The sequence below is a fragment of the Heterodontus francisci genome, chromosome 35 (assembly GCF_036365525.1).
Source record: "Heterodontus francisci isolate sHetFra1 chromosome 35, sHetFra1.hap1, whole genome shotgun sequence".
Taxonomy (NCBI): domain Eukaryota; kingdom Metazoa; phylum Chordata; class Chondrichthyes; order Heterodontiformes; family Heterodontidae; genus Heterodontus; species Heterodontus francisci.
This window is the reverse complement of record NC_090405.1, coordinates 39076306-39099854: the sequence shown is the minus strand read 5'-3', so window position 1 is coordinate 39099854 and position 23549 is coordinate 39076306. Positions and strand designations below refer to the sequence as shown.

The 23549-nt window shown below is 43.4% G+C and overlaps 1 protein-coding gene across 1 annotated transcript in view; it reads right to left on the bottom strand.

The window, feature by feature from the left end:
* Positions 1–6527: 6527 nt before the first annotated feature.
* The window catches only part of sema7a (semaphorin 7A (JohnMiltonHagen blood group)), a 42031-nt gene continuing 25009 nt past the window's right edge, over positions 6528–23549 (bottom strand). The window contains 5 exon segments of the mRNA XM_068015397.1: positions 6528–7359; positions 8468–8523; positions 9575–9735; positions 9858–9973; positions 12637–12832. Coding sequence (XP_067871498.1) covers positions 7001–7359; positions 8468–8523; positions 9575–9735; positions 9858–9973; positions 12637–12832 — 888 coding nt within the window. The 3' untranslated portion in view covers positions 6528–7000.

Here is a 23549-nt window from a genome sequence, read left to right as displayed (position 1 = left end):
GAGCAGAACACTCTCAACACTATCGTCACAGCACAGAAACAGGCCATTTGGCCCAATAGATCTAGGCTGGCGTTTATGCTCCACACAAGCTTCTTCCCACCCTTCTTTATCTCATCCTATCAACACATCTTCCCTAATTTGTTGATTCAGCTTCTACTTAAGTGCATCTATGGTAATAGCCTCAACCACAACTACCTAGGGTAGGCGGTGGCATAGTGGTATTATCACTGGACTAGTAACCCAGAGACCCAGGGTATTCCTCTGGGGACATGGGTTCGTGCACAGTGGCGCAGTGGTTAGCACCGCAGCCTCACAGCTCCAGCAACCCAGGTTCAATTCTGGGTACTGCCTGTGTGGAGTTTGCAAGTTCTCCCTGCGTCTGCGTGGGTTTTCTCCGGGTGCTCCGGTTTCCTCCCACAAGCCAAAAGACTTGCAGGTTGATAGGTAAACTGGCCATTATAAATTGCCCCTAGTATAGGTAGGTGGTAGGGAAATATAGGGACAGGTGGGGATGTGGTAGGAATATGGGATTAGTGTAGGATTAGTATAAATGGGTGGTTGATGGTCGGCACAGACTCGGTGGGCCGAAGGGCCTGTTTCAGTGCTGTAACTCTAAACTAACTAAACAGCAGAAGGTGGAATTGGAACTTAATAAAAAATCTGGAATTTAAAAAAAACTGGTCTAATGATGGCCATGAAACTATTGTCGATTGTTGTAAAAACCCATCTGGTTCACTAATGTCCTTTAGGGAAGGAAATCTGCTGTCCTTACCTGGTCTGGCCTACATGTGACTCCAGACCCACAGCAATGTGGTTAACTCTTACATGCCCTCTGAAATGGCCTAGCAAGCCATTCAGTTGTACCTAACCGCTACGAAGTCTATTTCACTTTCTCACTGCTCTCTCAGTGAAGACAATGTGAGTAGATAAACACAAATGAAGGGCGATTGCCCGACCTCAAGTTATTTCAGCTCTTTACACCATTTGCATGTTTGTTATCCTTACAATAGAAAACTGAAAATATTCAGATTTACATAGATCCCTGGTTCCTCTCCACAAATATTCCAGACTATTTTCAACTTCGCAATTTCCATATTTGATTGCTGGTGGATTTCTCATCAAGAAAATCAGATGAATTGCCAACTAGATTATACACTTGACACCCAGGAACTGCCTAGTTTTACACAGGGAAGTTCAACAGGAGGAAAGATCTTGTTTAGAAATTAATATTGGTGATCATACCGGGAGAATGGTCAACATGTTTCTGGGATTTCACACCCCCTCCTTTTTGCTCATTTAAAAGAGATATGCAAAATTAGAAGCATGGGACAGTTTTAACTGAGGGTGAGCGGGGAGGGAATTTCCTCTGGAGAGTTCAGCATGATGGTCAGGTTAGTTAAAAGAAGAATGTAAAATCAGAATCATAGAATCGTATAGTGTATTCTGCACACCATCACCTGTACTGGTAATCTGTCCATTTTGTCCTCTCCCCATTGCCCTATTTAAATTTTCTTATTCAATTTTTTATCCACTTCCCTTTTACAGACTATTATTATTTTGTGTCCAGTATACTGGTTCTAGAAGGGCATTCCAAATGCTAACAAACCTCTGCATAAAAAAACTAATTGTCCTAACTTCTCCTCTAATTGTCTTGGTGTTGGTTTGAAATTTTGCCCTCTGTTTCCCCACTCCCCAAACAGTAGAAATAGCTTTTTCTTATTCAAGCCACCTCAAAATTTTTTCTGCAGGGTACTTAAAGTTAAGTTTTTCGGACAGGTTACTTAAACTAGACTTGTAGTCCCTTAAATATAGAAGATTAAGAAGTGATCTAATTGAGGTGTTCAAGATGATTAAAGGATTTGATAGGGTAGGTAGAGAGAATCTATTTCTTCTGATGAACAAGTCCAGAATAAGGGCAGCAGAACCTTAAAATTAAAGCTAGGCCATTCAGAGGTGATGTCAGGAAGACCTTCTTCACACAAAAGGAGGTGGAAAGTTGGAACTGTATCCGTCTAAAAGCTGTTGAGGTTGGCTAGGTCAATTGAAAATTTCAAAACTGAGATTGACAGATTTTATTTCGGCTAGGGTATTAAGGGTTACGGAACCAAGGCAGGTAAATTAAGTTAAGACACAGATTAGCCATGGTCAAACTGCACTGCAGAACAGGGTCGAGAAGATGTTCCTCTGTTCCTAAATCTTAGGTTAATACCTCTGTTAAAACAGCAGTCAGAAGAATCACAGAATAATACAGTGCAGAAGAGGCCCTTTGGCCCATCCAGTCTGCACCGATGCATTAAAGATTCCTGACCTGTCTACCTAATCCCATTTGCCAGCACTTGGCCCATTGCCTTGTATGTTATGATGTGCCAAGTGCTCGTCCAGGTACTTTTTAAAGGATGTGAGGCAACCCGCTTCTACCACCCTCCCAGGCAGGGCATTCCAGACCATCACCAACCTCGGGGTAAAAAAGATCTTCCTCAAATCCCCCTTAAACATCCCGCCCTCACCTTAAACTTGTGACTCCTTGTAATTGACCCTTCAACTAAAGGGAACAGCTGCTCCCTATCCACACTGTCCATACCACTCATTATTTATTTAGAGATACAACACTGAAACAGGCCCTTCGGCCCACCGAGTCTGTGCCGACCAACAACCACCTATTTATACTAACCCTACAGTAATCCCATATTCCCTATCACCTCCCTACACTAGGGGCAATTTACAACGGCCAATTTACCTATCACTTGCAAGTCTTTTGGATGTGGGAGGAAACTGGAGCACCCGGCGAAAACCCATGCAGACACAGGCAGAACTTGCAAACTCCGCACAGGCAGTACCCAGAATCGAACCCGGGTCCCTGGAGCTGTGAGGCTGCAGTGCTAACCAGTGCGCCACTGTGCCACCCATCTTGTACACCTCGATCAGGTCACCCCTCAGTCTTCTCTGCTCCAGCGAAAACAACCCAAATCTATCCAACCTCTCTTCATATCTTAAATGTTCCATCCCAGGCAACATCCTGGTGAATTGTCTCTGCACCCCCTCCAACGCAATCACATCCTTCCTACAATGTGGCGACCAGAATTGCACACAGTACTCCAGCTGCAGCCTTACCAAAGTTCTGTACAACTTCAACATGACCTCCCTGCTTTTGTAATCTATGCCTCGATTGATAAAGGCAAGTGTCCCATATGTCTTTTTCACCACCCTATTAACCTGCCCTTTTGCCTTCAGAGATCTATGGACAAACACGCCAAGGTCCCTTTGTTCCTCGGAACTTCCCAGTGTCAGGCCACTTATTGAATACTTCCGTGTCACATTAGTCCTTCCACCTCACACTTTTCAGCATTAAATTCCATCTGCCACTTTTCTGCCCATTTGACCATCCCGTCGATATCTTCCTGTAACCCAAGACACTCCACCTCACTATTAACCACTCGGCCAATCTTTGTGTCATCCGCGAACTTACTGATCCTACCCCCCACATAGTCATCTATGTTGTTTATATAAATGACAAACAATAGGGGACCCAGCGCAGATCCCTGTGGTACGCCACTGGACACTGGCTTCCAGTCACTAAAACAGCCATCTGTCATCACTCTCTGTCTCCTACAGCTAAGCCAATTTTGAATCCACCTTATCAAGTTACCTTGTATACCGTGTGCATTTTCTTTCTTGATAAGTCTCCCATGTGGGACCTTGTCAAAGGCTTTGCTGAAATCCATGGTAAACTACATCAACTGCACTACCCTCATCTACACACCTGGTAACATGCTTATAAAATTCAATCAAATTTGTTAGGCATGACCTCCCTCTGACAAAGCCATGCTGACTATTCCTAATCAAGTTTTGCCTCTTCAAGTGGAGATAGATTCCCTCCTTCAGAATTTTCTCCAATAGTTTCCCTACCACTGACATGAGACTCACTGGTCTGTAGTTCCCTGGCTTATCTCTACAACCTTTCTTAAATAGTGGGACCACATTAGCTGCTCTCCAGTCCTCTGGCACCTCCCCGGTGGCCAGAGAGGAATTAAAAATTAGGGTCAGAGCCCCTGCAATCTCCACCCTCGCCTCCCACAGCATCCTGGGACACAAATTGTCCGGACCTGGAGATTTGTCCACTTTTAAGCCTTCCAAAACTGTCACTCCCTATGACAATTTGCTCAATAACCTCACAGTCTAAGTTCCATATCTACATCCTCATTCTCTTGGGTGAAGACAGATGTGAAGTATTCGTTCAACACCCTACCAATGTCCTCTGGCTCCACCCACAAATTTCCCCCTTGGTCCCTAATGGATCCTACTCTTTCCCTGGTTATCCTCTTCCCATTGATATACTAATATAATATCTTGGGATTTTCCCTACTTTTACCAGCCAGAGCTTTCTCATATCCCCTCTTTGCTCTCCTAATTGCTTTCTTAAGCTCCATCCTACACTTTCTGTACTCCACTAATGCTTCCGTTGATTTGCTCTCCTTGTATTTGCTAAAAGCCTCTCTTTTCCTTCTCATCGTACCCTGAATGTTTCTGGTCATCCATGGTTCTCTGGGCTTGTTGCTCCTACCTGTTATCCTAGAGGGAACATGTTGGGCCTGTACCTTCCCCATTTCCTTTTTGAATGCCCCCCACTGCTCTTCTATAGATTTCCCGACAAGTAACTCTTTCCAGTCTACCTTGGCCAGATCCTGCCTTATTTTACTAAAATTTGCTCTCCCCCAATCCAAAACCTTTTTTTGCAACTTGTCTATTTCTTTCTCCATAACAAGCTTAAATTGTACCATTTTGTGGTCGCTATCACCAAAATGCTCCCCCACCAACCACCTGTCCGGCTTCATTCCCCAGAACTAGGTCCAGCACTGCACCCTCCCTTGGTGGATCCTCTACAAATTGAGCTAAAAAGTTCTCCTGTATACATTTTAAGAACTCCACTCCATCTAAGCCCTTAACACGATGACTATCCCAATTAATGTTGGGAAAGTTGAAATCACCTAATATAATTACCCTATTATTTTTACACACTCTGCAAATTGCGCACATATTTGCTCCTCAATTTCCCGCTGACTATCTAGGGGTCTATAATAAACACCTAGCAATGTAGCTGTCCCTTTTTTATTCCTAAACTCTACCCTTAAAGCTTCATTTGATGCCCCCTCCAAGATATCATCTCTCCTGACTGCAGTAACTGACTCCTTAAGTAATATTGCAATGCCCCCTCCTCTTTTACCCCCTCCTCTGTCTCGCCTGAAGATTCTATATCCCGGGATATTGAGCTGCCAATCCTGCCCCTCCCTCAACCATGTCTCCGTGGTGGCTACTATATCACAATTCCACGTGTCAATCCTTGCCCTTAACTCATCCGTTTTACCTGCAATACTCCTGGCATTAAAGTAGAGGCCTTCCATCCTGGTATTACTCCCTTGAAACTTACTTCCGCTGTATTCCCTCTGACTTGTTCGCTTTCCTGTGTTTAGCTGTGTCCCTATTCTGCTAGGAGTCTCGATCCCCTCCCCCTGCCAAATTAGTTTAACCCTTCCCAACAGCACTAGCAAACCCGCCAGCAAGGATGTTCAGATGTAGACCGTCCCGCTTGTACAGGTCACACCTTCCCCAGAAACGGTCCCAGTGGTCCAGGAATCTAAAACCCTTCCTCCTGCACCGACTCTTAAGCCACGCGTTCATCTGTGCTATTCTCCTATTTCTATACTCGCTAGCACATGGCACTGGGAGTAATACAGGGATTACAACCCGAGAGGTCCTGCTTTTTAGTCTACTTCCCAACTCCCTGAATTCTTGAGAATGGAATAGCATTTAGCATTAATCTCCTGTTAACACGCAACAATAATTTCTAGCTTTTTTCATGTTAAACATTAGATAGTAGTTCCATTGATGCCGAAGAGAAATTATCCAGTGAGTAGTTGAGCCATTCAGACCAGGAATATCTTATGCTTTTCATTGCCCGACAGCAAGAATTACTGGACATGTGCTCAAGTAGACACTTGGCAAGGACAAGCCATGCTTGCTTGTGATGTCCAAGATCAAATAGCCTGCCAAGACTCACACATCAATAATAGTCACTCAGGTGACGTACCAGAAGGTAGTCAGTGCTCGGGAATGGTCCTTCAACAAAGAGAACAACATCTTCAGAAGAGGGACAAAAATTGGTGAGAAGGAAGATTCATCTAGTATTGACAATGCTTCACCAGGTGAAAAAAATCTGTTATTTGTATGACTGCTAATGATTAGACTCAGCCCAAGTTTCTTGGCTTATACACAAAACTATCTTCAACTGAATGGAACACTGCACTTTCTTATTCCCCATCCTCTTACTTCTTATAAACACCATCACAAATCAATAAGTCCAAAGGTTTAACAAGCAGCTGGAGTCTCTTCCATTGTTATAATTGTCGATGCTTCTTGGTGAGCTGGCAGTCAGAAAATGTGTATATATAAGTGACATGGAGTTGGGACGTGCTGGATAAGTGGAGGTAGGGGTCGTATGCACAAACTGAGCCAATTAAAACAAGCCAAGACAATCACCAGCCTGATTTGTACTGAAGGAGTGAACACTTAGGACAAATTTGCCCTCTCCATGGGAATAAAGAGCTGAGATGTAAATGTGTGAATGGTTTCAGATTTAATCTTTGAAACCTCCATTCACTTAACCATCAGATAAGAGAAGGAACATTGTTTTGCTAAATTTTTGGGGGAATGGAGGTTTCAAGGGCTAAATCATAATTCTCAAACAGATAATAATGGAGTGTGCTTGTCCTCAAACTTTCTGCCTTCCTGTATTAAAGTTGAAGACTTGTGTTCCACAGGTACCAGCAGATCTCACCAAGGTCATTCATTTGAAATTCAGACCCTGGGGTGTTGGCAGGTCACTTGACCATGGAAGTTGGAGAATTCAGAGAGAACAATACACGTTACTTTCCAGCAACAATCAAAACAGGAAATTTGAACATCTCTCTTGTCTGAGGACATGACAGTGAATCATTACTCAAATTCAGTGCAAAAGGAGAGCTGCAACTGTTATCAGAACAGAATACAAAGCAACACTGTATCTGGATAAATAAACTGAAGATCCAGTATTGTGAATCCGAAAAGAAGCATGAAGCAGTTCATGTCCTTCTTCATTTGAAGTACATTTGTAATCACCAGCAATAGCTTCAGAAAGGTCATTAACGAAGAGCAGGCAATCATCTTCATTCAAAGAACAACGCAGCACCTTGTCATTCACCGTCCATGAGTAATCTGCATGATATGATTGCTTTGGACATGGGAGGTACACAGGGCCATGTCCCTCCAGGGGGAAAAAGGAGGTCGTATCCTCACTGCCTCTCTGTGAGGAATGCAAACGTTCAACTAGGAGGAAGAAAACAGAAATAATTGGTTTGCTGTCTTGTTAAAGCTGTCGTCAACAAACTGAGCCTTCTGAACTGTTGAGGTTCTACATATTTCCGTCTTAAACTGTTTTTACAATTAGTTCAGTTCAGACATTCCAACTCAGAGAACCACAACATTTGCAACACAATAGGGGGCCATTTGCCCCATCGTATCCATGCAATCTCTTTACGAGAGCAATCCAAACTAATCCCACTGCTTTGAAATCTCCCCAGGGCTCTGAATTTTCCCCAGATTCAAACTACTGTGCAATGATCTTTGCCTCAAACACTGCCTTTTTACAACTCTGCACTAATCATGATCTGCAAATGATATGTTTTTGTTCCTGGGGCCGGGGGGGTGGGGGGCGGGGGGGGGGGGGGGGTGACAATTTGAACCTAACTCACAGGAGAAGGAAGAACCCCTTGGGATCGGGTGGTACACTGGCTTTATACTGACCCAATTATGCTCTCCACTGACTTCAAGGGGGAGTAAAATTCGGGTGAGGTGTCAAACTGTCCTTCCAACCAATCTCATAGGTTTCCCACCAGAGAAATATGTTAAAATTTCCCCACTTGGGAGGGCATTTTAACTGAGGGTGGGTTTTCGGTGAAGGGGCAGAACAGCTGTCATCAGTTTGAGGTCCAGGTTATTTTCACCCACGTGCCCTATTTGCATCCTGCCAGCCAGCAGGTGAAAAAAGGCCAGCTTCGGGCAAATGAAAATTGTGGGGGGGGGGGGCAGGGGGGAGGCAGCGGGGAGGGTGAACTCCAAGTATTTAAAAAGGATAAAAAATGTGGGTGTCATTTCATAACAAAAACAAAAATGGAAATGTTTTGAATTTTAAAAGCAGAAATGATTAGCTTAACAATATCTCACCAAAGTGTATGTAATTTAGCTAGAAATGTTTCTGATTATTTTGCACCATTGTACTTGATTTGCTCACCAAGAAATTATCCACTCACTGAATCAAGTGATAGTCATAATCTCTGTGCCTGTGAGTAATAACTTTGAAGTGAATGGAGACCTGAAACTGTGACCAGAGCAATGACAGTGCAAATCACTGGATCATTTCTCAAAGCAACCTTACCTTTTCTAGGAGAACATTTCGTGAAATCACCATCTTCAAGATTTTGGATAAGATATCTGCAAAAAGAAATATGATATCAAGTTTAGTCTGTGTGCTGGGGTTGGTGAGTGTGCACAGTCTGCAGTCTACCCCTCTGTGTGGTTAGTTGCGAGTACAATATTACTTTCACAGCCCTAAACAGCACTCATTTAATTAACCTCATTACACGGGTCACAAAGAAGAGACTGACAGGGCAGTGTTAGACTTCCATTTAAAAATAACTTTCCTTTTAATTACTGTTTTCCAGATTCTCTGCTTTCAGAAGTCTTGTTTTGCAAAATATTTTGGTGGGAGGAAAGCTCTGCGGCCTGTGTCCTAACTCACATTGAGTCCCGATTACCCATCACTCCAGTGCTTGCTGGCCTACACTGGCTCCCAGTTCAGCAACCTCAAGTTCAATCCCTGGTCTGTACTAAATAATGGGCACTGTACTGTGTAATTGTATTGGCATTGTACTGGACACTGTAGTGGACACAGTACTGGCTGGAACAAGCACTCTGGCTTGGAAACCTCTCCAGTAGTTGCCACTGGCGTGAATGAAGAACGACCTCTACAGTGATGCACGATGAGTTCATCGTGAAATCCACATGATGATGGCTTAGAAAAACCTGTATTTCTAGGTAACCTCAGCATGACCCAAAGCATTTTACATACAATGAAGTACTTTTGCAGTGTAGTCACTGTTGTAATGTGGAAAATGAGGAAGCCAAGTTTTGCACAGCAAGCTCCCACAAATAGCAAAGTGATAATGACCAGATAATCTGTGTTTAGTGATGTTGGTTGAGGGAAAAGATTTTGGGCCTGACACTGGGCCTCCCTGACCCTCCCTGCCCTTCATAGAAGTAGTGACATGGGATCTTTTATATCCACCTGAGAGGGCAGACAGGGCTTCAGTTTAATGTCTTATCAAAAAGATAGCATTTCCAACACAGCAGCACACCCTCAGTATTCCACAGGGGTTTCAGCCGAGATTAGGTTCCTTTATGAGATGAGGAAGAAGAGGGTTTGAAAAAATTAGCATAAGGGATTTAAAATATATAAAATATAAAAACTGTTCTCAAGACCTACCTAAAATCAGATGAGATGGGGACACATTCTTTTTTTGCTGCATTCCATGCACAGTAAGGGTCTCTGGCCATAACACAGCTTTCACAGCTTTTATTATATTTTTCACATTGCGCCAGTGGGAACCGAACCAGCTCTTTGGCAGTAGTAATGTACAGAAGTTTCTAGAAAGAAAATAAAAACTATTTTCAATGTCCTGTTCTTCAGAGAAAAATTATTTCTTATCGATGTTACTGCTGACTATCATTTCCAGGTCAGGACGCTGACCATTGACCTTTGCACTTACGGTTTCAGAGTCAAGAGACATTGATAAGATGGGTCCTGGCTCCTTCAAAACCACAAGTTCTGAAATGGTGAAAGTTGAATGATTAGCCTCAAGAACCTTCTGGATTTTATCATCTCCTGTGGGGAAAAAAAAGAGGCCCAAGTTTTCAAAAATGTAAAAACAATATGAATTCACATTCCTCATGGCATGACATCCTACAGCTGAAATCTCTAGAAGGGACAAGGATCCCAACATGACAAACTAGACCTTCAATATTCTTAAAATATCATTTAATTGCAACAAATGAATCGCATTATCTGACTTATATAATGGTAATCATTAACTTGGATTCACTTAGTTGAGGGATAAAAGTTGGGTAAGCCACCAGGAGAACTCCCCTATTCTTCAAAACATTGTTATGGAATCTTTAACTTCCCTCTGAGAAGGCTGATGGGGCCTCAGTTTAACACCTCATTCAAAAGTCAGCATGTCCAATACTAGATAAGATAAAGATTACGCTCGGTATACCAGTTGAATCAAGTTTTCCATTTAGGAACACAGAAGCAGAAGGAGCCCATTCGGTTTCTCGAGCTTGTCCTACCATTTAATTAGAGCATGGCTAATCTGTATCAGAATAGAATTCCTTCCTCACAATTTTATGATCATAATTTATGCAAGGCCAGAAGGCAAATTACTACCAAATCCCGATAAACTCCTGGCATAAGCTTCAAATCATAATTCTTTCGCAGGGGTATCAAACTATGTTTATGTTGTAAATTGCCTCAGCGTTTAACCATCACTCAATTCGTATGCAAATGCACCATCGTATTGCAAAACTATCACCGTGTCACTGGCCCATGACACCATAGCATCGAAAATTCCCAAGGCACCAAAAACTCTCCTTTGAAGAATAGCTCCCACACTTTTGTTTAATTAGTCCATGGGATGTGGGCATTGCTGGCAAGGCCAGCATTTATTGCCCATCTCTAATTCCCTTTGAGAAGGCGATGGTGAGTCTTCTTCTTTAACCGTTATAGTCCATGTGGTGTAGGTACACCCACAGAGCTGTTAGGGAGTGAGTTCCAGGATTTAACACAGCAACCGTGAAGGTACGGTGATTATATTTCCAAGTCAGCATGGTCTGTGACTTGGGAGGGGAACTTGGAGGCATGGTGTTCCCATGCATTGTTAAGAATTATTTGTTCAAGAGAAAGGAATCCAAGTTTATTTTAGGGGTGAATTGAACTTTCTTGAGCTGATAGTGAACTGGTGGTAGCAGGTTGACCCTCGGTTATATACACAGCCTGACTGAAGTCAGTAGACAGAAAATGAGTAGAATTTATATTGGGCAGCCAATATCATCAGTTTACCACTACCCCTGACAGTTATAATTCACCCTTTTATCTCATGATTTAACTCCAGCAATTTAGCTCTTGTGGCTAAGGAGAAGGAAACCTGTATTGAAAGAAAGAGACTCACAATATAGCATAAGGTCAGTTCATTTTCATCAAATCGGATGTACAGCAACAATGTACAGTATGATGTACTGGGAGGACATTGGGATTGGGGGAAATGAATGAGGAGTTACTCATTATCAAGAGCTCTTAAACAACTGCTGGTAAACCTTTTTTTAAATTATTCTCAGAGAGGGTGAGGTGAAGAGAAGATTTGCCAGAGTGATACCAGTGATGAAGGACTTCAGTTATGTGATGAGACTAGAATATCTCAGTTGTCAGTTGTGGCTCAGTGGGTATCCCTGAATCAGAAGGTTGTGGGTGCAAGTCCTGCTCAGTGCTGCACTGGCAGAAGTTCTGTCTTTTGAACGAGAGAATAAACTAAGTTCCTGTCAAGTGGATGTAAAGTAAAATCCTCTGGCACGATTTCAAGAAGAGCAGGAGGTTTCTCCTGGTGTCCTGGACAACCTCCTCAACCAACAAGTGAAAATGATTATCTGGTCATTTATATCATTGCTATTTGAGAGAACTTGTTGTGTGCAAATTGGCTTCAAAAGTTCCCTAATTAACCATGATTTTACTTCAAAAGTAATTACTTGGTTGTAAAATGCTTTGGGACATCCTGAGGATGTGAAAGGTACTATATAAATTTAAGTCATTTCTTCCTTTACTACACCTTGCTGATTACTGGAAAATCCGCTGTCCTGTCTATATTAGTTAGTTCTATTGGTAATATAGACAAGATACCACAAAGACAGCCAATATATATCCTTAGTACTAATACTCCTTTTTCGACAAAGAGCTTGTATGTTAATCAATCCCAAACTTTCCAGCATGAAGTTTATCCACATAATTTGTAGGGAGCCAAATTCCAGGAGTAGAAAAACAAAATAGAAAAAAAAATGAGGACACTGGCACTACAAACAAACACTATATTCACCAATCCCACCTCAGGAAATGATCTAAAATGATGAGATCCCACCCACCTCCTCACAGTTTCACTCAAAGAAGGACCTGAAGCATTATTCCACTATCACAAACATCCATTTGAATGGGTGGTGGAAGCAGATTCAATAATAACATTCAAAAGAGAATTGCATAAATACTTGAAGGGAAAAATGAATTGCAGGGCTATGGGGAAAGAGCAGGAGAGTGGGTTCATTGGATTGCTTTACTAAAGAGACAGCACAGACACAATGGACTGAATGGCCTTCTTCTGTGCTGCATCATTCTATGCACATCCATTTATATTGGTATAGTTGTCAATTGATATGTTGGGCATCTAGTAACCTAAAATGGCAAAATCAGGTATCTTCTTATACAAACTATTAGCTGGCAGGACCTACCTGTAGCCAGGTAGAGGACACGGGACACAGTTCCATCGATGCCAAGAACAGAATCCACTACTATTTTCGCGAAGGAATCCTCATTCTTAATGAGAAGTGGGATTTGTTCGATGGGGTGGATCTGAGTCTCCATTTCAGGATAATTCTCCACAACGCTCAATACTTTATCTGGTAGCCTTTGAGAGTCTCTGACGCACTGCAATAATGGAGGAAGAATAAAAGCTTGTAAGTTATTTACTAACGGGATGCACTTTAGAATCTCTCTATACCATATGGTACCCTACCCAAGGTGAAAGGTCGGTGAGCTCCTCACTCTCTAAGCTGTGTTTTTTTTTGCTTGAGAATAATTGCATAGGTTTGTTCTGGTAGAATATGAAATGTAAAAATGGTAGGGGAAAGAATAAAACTTAGGGAGTAAAAGTTTTAATATGATTGGTGAATGATGAAAGTAGAAAATAACCAATCTAACCAATTAGAAAAGTGACAAGGAAGAAGAACATTGACAGACAGCACAGACTCAAACAAAAATGAGAAGAAATGTTATCACAAAAGATTGTACTTGATTAGATTTGAACTATCTAATAATGTGGAGATTGGATGGTGCAGTAATTCACACTGTTCTTAAACCTCTGGTGTCTGGGATGGAATCCAGTTTGGACTGATCAAACATCTAGCCCATAATATTTAAACATGCAATCTAGGCCAGTATTTAAAGATCACTATCGAAGGGCCTGTTTTATCAGCAAATTCTGGGTTATCAGATCAAATTGAATGCTGCTTATCAGTGTGAGTATTTGTGCTTTTTGTATAACAGATCAGTCTTTGATATAGATTCTGTTTTGTTACAAAAGCGCTTCTATATTTTTTGTTAAGTATATGTTTTTGAGGACTTATATCTAAATTGTGGAAATGGATTCATTGGAAGGCTGAAGATTTCGTAGAAGCTGGACTTTGCTTTGTTGTTGACATTTGATTGAAAGGACATTGAGATGTTGTTTAAAAACAACCTTGCTGGAAGTCATGTGCTTTAAGCAATAAACAACAGAAACCTTGGTGACCTGGGGAAGATGATTACAGAGAAGTAACAGGTCAAGACTTATAGGGGTCAGGAAGCTTGACTCTTGAGATCTTGCTTTTGCTTTGGACTGTGTGTTTGTATGTGAACTGTTTTTAAGACAGTTGGAGTTAAACCAGCCAAAAGGGCAGCCACCATCATCTCACCCTCTTCCATCCCTTTGAGAACTTCCTGAGAATCAAGTGTAAGAAATAGACAAACTGATGCTGTATTTCTCTTGAAAAGCCTACCAGAAACCCCTGATGCCGCATTTCTCCTGGAAAACCTGCCAAACTGATCCTCAACGTTGCCTGAAAAGAACCGCTCTAGAAAGATCCCAGTGACAGCCATCTATGTGTATTTGGGACGCCAGACCAAAAGGACAACTGAAATCTTCCCATATCTTCTCTTCTTTCTTCAAGAATTAGCAAGAATTTGGCCAAAGTATTCTTTTTTGTCTTTTTTTTGTAACAGACCCCTGCAGAGAGAATTTTTTTTCCCTGTGTGTGTGTGTGTGTGTATGTGTGTGTGTGTGAGAGTTTGCATGTGAGGAGTTTGAAAAGGGAACTTTCATATTTCAATCTGTGAGTTAATGCTTTGCTTTATTACTGGTTAAGTCTTGTTCATAATAAACTGATCATTTTGTTGTTTGTTAAAGAAACCTTGTTGGTGTATTTTATTCTGGGATAAAGAGTAGAGTCCATGACTGACCGCAACAGTAACTGGGTAAACATTTAAAAAATATAAGTTGTGACCTGTGGAGAAGTGGAACAAGAAAAGACAATGCACGCCTCCCGCATTGGTCATAGACTCAGAGTTATACAGCATAGAAACAGGCCCTTCGGCCCATCGTGCCTCGCCGACCATCAAGCACCCATCCAGTGTAATTCCATTTCCCGCACTTGGCCCATAGCCTTGTATGCTGTGGCGTTTCAAGTGCTCATCTAAATACTTCTTAAATGTTGTGAGGGTTCCTGCCTCTATCACCCCTTCAGGCAGTGTGTTCCAGATTCCAACCATCCTCTGGATGAAAATATTTTTCCTCCAATCCTCTCTAAACCTCCTGCTCCTTACCTTAAATCTATGCCCCCTGGTTATTGACCCCTCCGCTAAGGGAAAAAGTTTCTTCCTATCTATCCTATCAATGCTCTTCATAATTTTGTATTCTTCAATCAGGTCCCCCTCAGCCTTCTCTGCTCCAAGGAAAACAACCCTAGCCTATCCAATCTCTCTTCATAGCTGAAATGTTCCAGCCCAGGCAACATCCTGGTGAATCTCCTCTGCACCCTCTCCAGTGCAATCACATGCTTCCTATAGTGTGGTGACCAGAACTGTACACAGTACTCCAGCTGTGGCCTAACTAGCATTTTATACAGCTCCATCATAACCTCCCTTATATTCTCTGCCTCGGCTAATCAAGGCAAGTATCCCATATGCCTTGCGAACCACCTTATCTACCTGTGCTGGGGCCTTCAGTAATCTATGGACAAGTACACCAAGGTCCCTCTGACCCTCTACTACCTAGGGTCCTACCATCCATTGTATATTCCCTTGCTTTGTTAGTCCTCCCAAAATGCATCGCCTCACACTTCTCAGGATTAAATTCCATCTGCCACTGTTCTGCCCATCTTACCAGCCCAACTATATCATCCTGTAATCTAAGGCTTTCCTCTTCACTATTTAAGACGCGACATGAAATCCTGTGACATTGATCACAAGTCGTGGGAGTCAGTTGCCAGCGTCCGCCAGAGCTGGCGGGCAGCCATAAAGGCGGGGCTAAAGTGTGGCGAGTCGAAGAGACTTAGTAGTTGGCAGGAAAAAAGACAGAGGCGCAAGGGGAGAGCCAACTGTGTAACAGCCCCGACAAACAAATTTCTCTGCAGCACCTGTGGAAGAGCCTGTCACTCTAGAATTGGCCTTTATAGCCACTCCAGGTGCTGCTTCACAAACCACTGACCACCTTCAGGCGCTTATCCATTGTCTCTCGAGATAAGGAGGCCAAAGAAGGAGAAGAAGAAGAAGATTTAAGACACCACCAATTTTAGTGTCATCTGCGAACTTACTGATCATACCTCCTATATTCACGTCTAAATCATTAATGTACACTACAAACAGCAAGGATCCCAGCACCGATCCCTGCGTTACACCACTGGTCACAGGCCTCCACTCGCAAAAACAACCCTTGACCATCACCCTCTGCCTTCTTCCACTAAGCCAATTTTGGATCCAATTTGCCAAATTGCCCTGGATCCCATGGGCTCTTACCTTCTTAACCAATCTCCCATGCGGGACCTTATCAAAAGCCTTACTGAATTCCATGTAGACTACATCAACTGCTTTACCCTTGTCTACACATCTAGTCACCGCCTCGAAAAATTCAATCAAATTTGCTCGACACAATCTCCCCCTGACAAAGCAATGCTGACTATCCCTGATTAATCCCTGCCTCTCCAAGTGGAGATTAATCCTGTCTCAGAATTTTTTCCAATAGTTTCCCTACCACTGATGTTAGACTCACCGGCCTATAATTACCTCGTTTATCCCTACTATCCTTCTTAAATAATGGTACCACATTCGCTGTCCTCCAGTAGTCTCGTACCTCTCCTGTGGCCAGACAGGATTTAAAAATTTGTGTCAGAGCCCCTGCTATCTCCTTCCTTGCCTCACACAGCAGCCTGGGATACATCTCATTGGGGCCTGGGGATTTATCCACCTTTAAGCCCACTAAAATAGCTAATGCTTGCTCACTTTCAATGCTAATTTGTTGATGTATATCACAATCCCCCTCCCTAATTTCTACACCTACATCGCCCTTCTCCATAGTGAATACGGATGAAAAGTAATCATTTCAAACCTCACCTATGTCCTCCAGCTCCACACACAGATTGCCACTTTGGTCCTTAATGGGCCCTTATAAAATGCCTTGGAATTTTCCTTTGTCTTGTCTGCCAGTGTTTTCTCATGCCCCCTCTTTGCTCTCCTAATTACTTTTTTAAGTACCCCCCGACACTTTCTACACTCCTCTAGGGCCTCTGCTGTTTTCAGCCCTCTGAATCTGCCATAAGCCTCCTTTTTTTCCTTATCCAATCCTCTATATCCCTTGACATCCAGGGTTCCCTGGACTTGTTGATCCTACTCTTCACCTTGACAGTAACATGTTGGACCTGAACTCTCACTATTTCCTTTCTGAATGACTCCCACTGGTCTGATGTATACCTTCCCACAAGAAGCTGTCCCCAGTCCACTTTGGCCAGATCCTGTTTTATCATATTGAAATAGGCATTCCCCCAATTCAACAAAGAACAGTACAGCACAGGAACAGGCCATTCGGTCCTCCAAGCCTGCGCCGATCTTGATGCCTGCCGAAACTAAAACATTCTGCATTTCCGGAGTCCATATCCCTCTATTCCCATCCTATTCATGTATTTGTCAAGATGCCTCTTAAACGTCATTATCGTACCTGCTTCCACCACCGCCCCCCGCAGCAAGTTCCAGGCACTCACCACCCTCAGTGTAAAGAACTTGCCTCGCACATCCCCTCTAAACTTTGCCCCTCTCATCTTAAACCTATGTCCCCTAGTAACTGACTCTTCCACCCTGGGAAAAAGCTTCTGACTATCCACTCTGTCCATGCCGCTCATAACTTTGTAAACCTCTATCATGTCACCCCTCCACCTCCGTCGTTCCAGTGAAAACAATCCGAGTTTATCCAACCTCTCCTCATAGCTAATGCCCTCCAGACCAGGCAACATCCTGGTAAACCTCTTCTGTACCCTCTCCAAAGCCTCCACGTCATTCTGGTAGTGTGGCGACCAGAATTGCACACAATACTCTAAGTGTGGCCTAACTAAAGTTCTGTACAGCTGCAGCATGACTTGCCAATTTTTATACTCTATGCCCCGACCGATAAAGGCAAGCATGCCGTATGCCTTCTTGACTACCTTATCCACCTGCGTTGCCACTTTCAGTGACCTGTGGACCTGTACGCCCAGATCTCTCTGCCTGTCAATACTCCTAAGGGTTCTGCCATTTACTGTATAATTCCCACCTGCATTAGATCTTCCAAAATGCATTACCTCACATTTGTCCAGATTAAACTCCATCTGCCATTTCTCCGCCCAAGTCTCCAACCGATCTATATCCTGCTGTATCCTCTGACAATCCTCATCACTATCCGCAACTCCACCAACCTTTGTGTCGTCCGCAAACTTACTAATCAGACCAGCTACATTTTCCTCCAAATCATTTATATATACAAAGAGCAAAGGTCCCAGCACTGATCCTTGCGGAACACCACTAGTCACATCCCTCCATTCAGAAAAGCACCCTTCCACTGCTACCCTCTGTCTTCTATGACAGAGCCAGTTCTGTATCCATCTTGCCAGCTCACCTCCGATCCCATGTGACTTCACCTTTTGTACCAGTCTGCCATGAGGGACCTTGTCAAAGGCTTTACTGAAGTCCATATAGATAACATCCACTGCCCTTCCTTCATCAATCATCTTTATCACTTTCTCAAAAAACTCAATCAAATTAGTGAGACACGACCTTCCCTTCACAAAACCATGCTGCCTCTCGCTAATAAGTTTGTTTGTTTCCAAATGGGAGTAAATCCTGTCCCGAAGAATCCTTTCTAATAATTTCCCTACCACTGACGTAAGGCTCACCGGCCTATAATTTCCTGGATTATCCTTGCTACCCTTCTTAAACAAAGGAACAACATTGGCTATTCTCCAGTCCTCTGGGACCTCACCTGTAGCCAATGAGGATGCAAAGATTTCTGTCAAGGCCCCAGCAATTTCTTCCCTTGCCTCCCTTAGTATTCTGGGGTAGATCCAATCAGGCCCTGGGGACTTATCTACCTTAATGCTTTGCAAGACACCCAACACCTCCTCCTTTTTGATAATGAGATGACTGAGACTATCTACACTCCCTTCCCTAGGCCTATCATCCACCAAGTCCTTCTCTTTGGTGAATACTGATGCAAAGTACTCATTTAGTACCTCACCCATTTCCTCTGGCTCCACACATAGATTCCCTTCTCTGTCCTTGAGTGGGCCAACCCTTTCCCTCGTTACCCTCTTGCTCTTTATATAAAAGTATAAAAAGCCTTGGGATTATCCTTAATCCTGTTTGCCAATGACTTTTCATGACCCCTTTTAGCCCTCCTGACTCCTTGCTTAAGTTCCTTTCTACTGTCTGTATATTCCTCAAGGGATTCGTCTGTTCCTAGCCTTCCAGCCCTTACGACTGCTTCCTTTTTCTTTTTGACTAGGCTCACAATATCCCGCGTTATCCAAGGTTCCCGAAACTTGCCAAACTTATCCTTCTTCCTCACAGGAACATGCTGGTCCTGGATTCTAATCAACTGACATTTGAAAGAATCCCACATGTCAGATGTTGATTTACCCTCAAACAGCCGCCCCCAATCTAAATTCTTCAGTTCCTGCCTAATATTGTTATAATTAGCCTTCCCCCAATTTATCACCTTCAACTGAGGACTACTCTTATCCTTATCCACAAGTACCTTAAAACTTATGGAATTCTGGTCACTGTTCCCAAAATGCTCCCCTACTGAAACTTCGACCACCTGGTCGGGCTCATTCCCCAATACCAGGTCCAGTACAGCCTCATCCCACTATCTACATATTGTTTCAAGAAGCCCTCCTAGATGCTCCTTATAAATTCTGCCCCATCTAAGTGAGTTCCAGTCAATATTGGGGAAGTTAAAATCACCCACCACCACAACCCTGTTACCTTTACATCTTTCCAAAATCTGTCTACATATCTGCTCCTCTCCCTCCCGCTGGCTGTTGGGAGGCCTGTAGAAAACCCCCAACATCGTGACTGCACCCTTCCTATTCCTGAGCTCCACCCATATTGCCTCGCTGCATGAACCCTCCGAGGTGTCCTCCCGCAGTACAGCTGTGATATTCTCCTTAACAAGTAATGCAACTCCCCCACCCCTTTTACATCTCCCTCTATCCCACCTGAAGCTTCTAAATCCTGAAACATTTAGCTGCCAATCCTGTCCTTCCCTCAACCAAGTCTCTGTAATAGCAACAACATCATAGTTCCAAGTATTAATCCAAGCTCTAAGTTCATCTGCCTTACCTGTTATACTTCTCACAGTACCTTTTATTTCCGGCCCCTCTTTGTCCTTTTCCATAACTACCTTAAATCTTACAGAGTTATGGTCACTATCCCCGAAAAGCTCCCCCACTGCCACTTCTACCACTTGTATTCTCTAGGATTAGGTCCAGTACCGCCCCTCCTCTTGTAGGACTTTCTACGTGATGGCTCAAAAAAGTGTCCTGATTGCACTATAAGAATTCCGCCCCCTTTAAGCCTTTTGCACTAATACTATCCCCACTAATATTGGGGAAGTTGAAATCCCCTACTATTATTACTCTGTTATTTTTACACATCTCTGAGATTTGCCTACATATCTGCTCCTCTATCTCTTCTTGACTGTTTGGAGGCCTGTTGTACACTCCCAGCCAAGTGATTGCCCCCTTTATGTTTTTAAGATCTTCCCATATGGCCTCATTTGAGGAACCTTCTAAGAGATCATCTCTCCTTACTGCAGGAATTGACTCCTTGATCAACAGTGCAATGCCACCTCCTCTTTTACACCACCCCCTCACCCCCCAACCATCACGCCTGAAGATTCTATACCCTGGGATGCTGAGCTGCCAGTCCTTCCCTTCCCTCAACCTTGTCTCTGTGATAGCAATAATATCATATTCCCATGTGTTAATAAACACCCTCAATTCATCTGCCTTACTAGTAAGACTCCTTGCGTTAAAATAGATGCAATCCAGCCTTGCATTTTTCTCTTGTGCCTTAACAGGTCTATATTTGCTCTGCCTTCCAGACTGACTTAGTTTCTCTTCTATATTTGATTGTGCATCACCACCACCACCTCCCTCCCCCCAACAACACTTGCAAACCTCCCAGCAAGGATGTTGGTCCTGTTCCGGTTCAGATGCAACCCATCCAACCTGTACAGGTCCCACCTTCGCCAGAAACAGACCCAGTGATCCAGGAATCTGAAGCCCTCCCTCCTGCACCATGTCTTCAGCCACGCATTCATCTGCTCTACCCTCCTATTCCTATCCTCACTAGCACATGGCACCAGCAGTAATCTAGAGATTACAACCTTTGAGGGCCTGCTTTTTGACCTGCTACCTAGCTCCCTAAACTCTTGTTGCAGGACCTCATCCCTCTTTCTACCTATGTCATTGGTACCAATGTGGACCACGACCTCCGATTGTGCACCCTCACCCTCCAGAATACTTTGTAGCCGCTCGGTGATATCCATGACCTTTGCACCAGGGAGGCAACATACCATCCTGGTATCACGTCTGCGATCACAAAAACGCCTATCTGTTCCTCTAACCATAGAATCCCCTACCACTATTGCCCTCTTGTACCTTTTTCTTCATTCCAGTACAGCTGAGTCACCCATGATGTTCTGGTCATGACTCTCGGGGCACTCTCCGGAGGAACCCTCTTTCCCATCGGTACTCAGAACTGGTCAGAAAGTGGGATGTCCTCTGGGAACTCCTGCATTACCTGCCCTGACCTCTTTGTCCATCCAGCAGCCACCCAATTCCACCACCAACCCCCCAACTGACTGTGCTCGCCGAGGCACCAGGTTGACGACCTCCTGAAACGTGCCATCTACGTAGTCCTCCACCTCACGGATGCGCCACAGTGACTCCAGCTGTCGTTCGAGCTCCGAAACCTGAAGCTCAAGCTTCTGCAACTGGAGACACTTTCTGCAGACATGTTCGCCAAGGTCACATGGCAAGACCACGACTTCCCACATTGCAGTGGAGGCACAATCCACTTGGCTGAGCTGCCCTGCCATTACTTAACTTTACAATGAAAATTTGTGATTGTAATAACTTACCAGCTATTTACAATCAGCTTTATCCTCTGCACCATTGAAGCTGAGAAGGCAAAAAAGAGACCAAAGAGCACCTTCCACTGCGAACATCCCCCCCCCACCCCGCCACCAGCCAGCGAAAACCCACACTCAACCCACATTCTGTGCAAACAGCACTAGCACAGCTAGTAATTACTAATAAATTACGGGTAGTTATCCGACAGTTTTACTTTAAAAAGAATCTTTTTTGTTTACTCTGGTCTCTCTCAGCTATCCACAGGCAATAACAGCTGCTGCCCACCGACCAATCAGCCCACAGAATTTCAGTGATGTCACTATTAGTTTTTTTCCACTTATCAAAACAGAGCGCGTGCTGACACAGTCAGAGAGCTTGCCGCTGCCCTGGACTGCAGATTAGTGAAAGGCCTCGAGCCTCGCTCTTTATTTTACAGCTCTTCTCCAGTCCCAGTTCCTTCCAGGTCCGCCACTGCCTGCCGCTGCCCCTGACTTCAGGTAAGTGAAGGCTGTAACAGTAACAGATCAATCTTTGATATAGATTGTATTTCTACAATGCCAGAAATGTATAATAGGCTATATTCTTCAAGGAGAAATTTTGACTTAACTCCACATCAAATGGATTTTCAAGATACTGTTCAGTCAACTGGGCAAGTAGATGCCACTAAACCTTATATCCTCATGTCACGTTTTTTCACATTTCTCTGTCACTTTTTCTGTTATAAATTCCTTTGTGAACTTAATAATGGGAACTACCCATGTAAACATGTCATATTGTAATTACACCCTCCCACCTCTCCCAGCTACTCAGCTTGTAACACAGAGAAGCTCCTTGGTCTGACCAATTCTACATCTCTTGCTATTCAAATTGCTGCAGGTTTTACTACTTAATCACATGTATTAAAATTAAATCAAAGCATCACAGAAACATAAGGGTAGAATGTATGACTTTAAAGTGGGCACTGAACTATATCCACATGCCCTGGTCCAATTATCTCTCTTACTCACCTTGCTTCACCTGAAAGACTACATTTTGTCTCCACTCAATATGTGCAACACCATGAGAGAGTGACTAGTTTAGTTTAGTTTAGAGATACAGCACTTTAACAGGCCCTTCGGCCCACCGAGTCTGTGCCGACCATCAACCACCCATTTATACTAATCCTACACCAATCCCGTATTCCTATCACATCCCCACCTGTCCCTATATATTTCCCTACCACCTACCTATACTAGGGGCAATTTATGATGGCCAATTAACCTATCAACCTGCAAGTCTTTGGCATGTGGGAGGAAACCGGAGCACCCGGAGGAAACCCACGCAGACACAGGGAGAACTTGCAAACTCCGCACAGGCAGTACCCAGAATCGAACCCGGGTCCCTGGAGCTGTGAGGCTGCAGTGCTAACCACTGCGCCACTGTGCCGCCATTCTATACTACCAAATGACTATTCTCAGTACATGTTGCATCCACTCTTCATGATTCCATATTCAGCACCAGAGTTTCTGAAACATCCTCCTTGCTCCTCAGCTAAGGCTTTAAGTCAGCAATAGTTGACAAGGCCCCTTGAACATATCAATCTGGGACCTTCACAATCACTTGAACACCTTTTCTATCCATGCGATTCCACCAAGAAACACAATTTCCTTTTTTCCAGAAGGTCCATTCGATCTGGGATGGATCTTGTATATTTAGGAATAATAGTAGAAAATGACTCATGTTATGATAACTTGACATGAGCAGAAAACTAATAGTGTCTAAAACATCTCTTTGCAGAATAAGGACCCTGAGCAAGATAAGACAGCAGGTTAATTAATTATATTCCTATAGACCAATAGATCTTTTTATAAGAATTGTATCACCTGACTTTAGGAGTGCAGAAATTTAAAGAACAATTAAGCTAGCTTACAATGGATACAGAAGTATCGTGGGGAAATGCTGAACAGAGC